The 2,131-nt window shown below is 43.7% G+C and overlaps 2 protein-coding genes across 2 annotated transcripts in view; both read left to right on the top strand.

Annotated features, from left to right (window-relative positions):
• The first annotated feature begins 105 nt into the window (after positions 1–105).
• LOC107105157 (gamma-aminobutyric acid type B receptor subunit 2-like) lies at positions 106–1,116 on the top strand. Its single transcript, XM_015405276.1, has 3 exons — positions 106–165; positions 711–848; positions 928–1,116. Exons 1-3 carry the CDS (start codon positions 106–108, stop codon positions 1,114–1,116), a joined length of 387 nt encoding a protein of 128 aa, XP_015260762.1.
• A 392-nt stretch (positions 1,117–1,508) lies between these two features.
• LOC107105156 (gamma-aminobutyric acid type B receptor subunit 2-like) overlaps positions 1,509–2,131 on the top strand; it is a 9,587-nt gene continuing 8,964 nt past the window's right edge. The window contains exon 1 of the mRNA XM_015405275.1: positions 1,509–1,541. Within this exon, the coding sequence (XP_015260761.1) occupies positions 1,509–1,541 (33 nt within the window). The remainder of the gene's footprint in view (positions 1,542–2,131) is intronic.

Here is a 2,131-nt window from a genome sequence, read left to right as displayed (position 1 = left end):
AAGTAACAAATGCATGGACTAGTTTCTCAGCATCACCCCTGGACAGGAGATTGCTCATTTTTGCAATAAAAATAATTATTTAAACTTCTTTGATATGGGATTTAAATGACAGCTGAGGGTCAGAAACTAGCCACGGATCAGGAACCAGTGGGGGGTCATGAACCGGTGGGGGGTCAGGAGCCAGGAATTACTAGATGGCTTTTACAATCTATGACTCGATCGCTGAGTAACATGGACGCCAAAATGAAATAAAAACATGTTGATGTTCCATAAAATAAGTAGATGTAGCATTTATTTATTCATTTATCTAATACTTAATTCTAATTCAAAACAAACCATTAACTGGTGAAGTTAAATGGTTCAAATGGATTTAAAAGGATTACTAATAATTGACTGTCATTTACAAAGAATACATTTATTTAAAACTACAAATATTTACTTCACTTACTAAATAAATACAAATTATTCTTAAGTACATATAAAAGGTATATTTTGATGTTTATTATTTGGGGCTTTAAAGTCGGCGTTATTTTTGAGGTCTCACATAGAAGTATTTGCATTAAGTGATCCTGAAAGCCCCGCCCCCTAACGCCGCCAGTTCATCCTATTGTGAATCCTCGCATCGTGTACGAATCCCTCGGCCCTGATCAGACCCGCCTTTCCAGCTCCAGATGTTCTTCATCTTAAGATCTTCATCCTTGTGTTTCCAGTGTGATCCTGCTGAAGCCCTTAAAGTCCTATTTGACGCCCTGTGGGCGGGGCCCAGGTACCCGCTGATGTTGGGAGGGGTGTGTCTACCTGTGACGTCACTGGTTGCTCGTTCTCTGCAGGCTCTCAACCTGTTGCAGGTGTGTCATTCAGCCTCATCTTCCTCATTCCGTTGCCTTTCTGTATCACCACTGATCTCCTCCTCCTCCATCACCATAGGTGTCCTTCAGGGCTCCACCCCCCAACCTGTCCAACAGGAAGTGGTACGGGCACCTGTTCAGCACGGTTCCATCGCTCCGCGCTGTAAACCTGGCTGCGGTGAAGCTTCTGCAGCGCTACAGGTGGAGGAGGATAGGGTTGCTGGTGCAGGACGGACCGCGTCCGGCTGAGGTGAGACTGATCACATGAGCTACTGACATCAAACCAGAGCAGGAGCACACGGTGGTCAGCTGCTTTCTGTTTTTACATCCTGTCAGTCATTCTTCTTCCCATCAGGCTCCATCATGTCTGACTCCCTGCGAACCCACCCAGGGACGCCAGTTCACAGCCAAGATCTCTGATGTTTTTGCAGGTCTGACAAATAATGGAGGCTAAAGGGAATTAATGAACTTACAACCTTCGGTTGAGACAAATGACCACAAACTAATTGTTCTGAATCATTTATAGAAGTGGGTCAGTAGCATAGCTGCCCACATGCTGCTGGTTGTTGGACTGTTTAAGAGTGTAACCTTATTTCTGTTGAAACATGTGAAATACTGATCTGTAAACGGTAACAGATAATCAGGAGAGACGTTCGCCAGATGTTTGTGGACAAAGTTTACTCAAAGCTACAGGTAAAAAAAGTCCAGGAAGGGGAGAGTCTTTTGAAAACTTTTAGGATCAAACTGAAACTAAAATGAATCAGGGAGGTAAAAGGGAAAACTAACACAGAACTTCACCCAACCTGGAAAACCCAACAGATATCTGAATGTCCCTGTTCCCAAAAGGAGCGTCTATGCCTTTAAAGGTTGGAACTTTTGTCTTTTGAACCAGGAGTATAACCCAGGGGGGATTTAACATTAGGCAATACTAGGCAGTTGCCTACCGCCTACTCTGCTCTCAGCCAACCAGGTCTGAACGTCTTGCAGGAACATCTTCCTCCTCGCCTCTAACTGAAATATCTAGATGTTCTTCTACTGGAATTCCTCATGCAGGATGTGCACAGATAAACACTAGATGGTGCTAGAGCACCTGCCCTTTCCCCATACCACTTTGCCATTTTACCATTAGGCAAAACTAGGCCCCAAGTTCCTGGGGGCCCCATAAAACTCTGTTTCCATGTATGGTTAATACAACTATTCCTTATTTCTGCTCATTAATTATGCTTTTGATTAAAATCCCTTGGCTAAAATGCCATCAGAACGCTGATAATATTAAGTGTGTC

Source organism: Cyprinodon variegatus, unplaced genomic scaffold (genome assembly GCF_000732505.1).
Source record: "Cyprinodon variegatus isolate N-32 unplaced genomic scaffold, C_variegatus-1.0 Scaffold2100, whole genome shotgun sequence".
Lineage (NCBI taxonomy): Eukaryota > Metazoa > Chordata > Actinopteri > Cyprinodontiformes > Cyprinodontidae > Cyprinodon > Cyprinodon variegatus.
This window is presented reverse-complemented; position numbering and strand designations above follow the sequence as displayed.

What these genes read in the sequence shown, in the direction of transcription:
- LOC107105157 (XM_015405276.1), top strand. Translation starts at nt 106, where the DNA reads ATGACAGCTGAGGGTCAGAAACTAGCCACGGATCAGGAACCAGTGGGG. An exon ending in CAGTGGGGGGTCATGAACCG is followed by an intron (nt 166 to 710) that starts GTGGGGGGTCAG and finishes TTGTGTTTCCAG; the next exon opens with TGTGATCCTGCTGAAGCCCT. An exon ending in AGGCTCTCAACCTGTTGCAG is followed by an intron (nt 849 to 927) that starts GTGTGTCATTCA and finishes CCATCACCATAG; the next exon opens with GTGTCCTTCAGGGCTCCACC.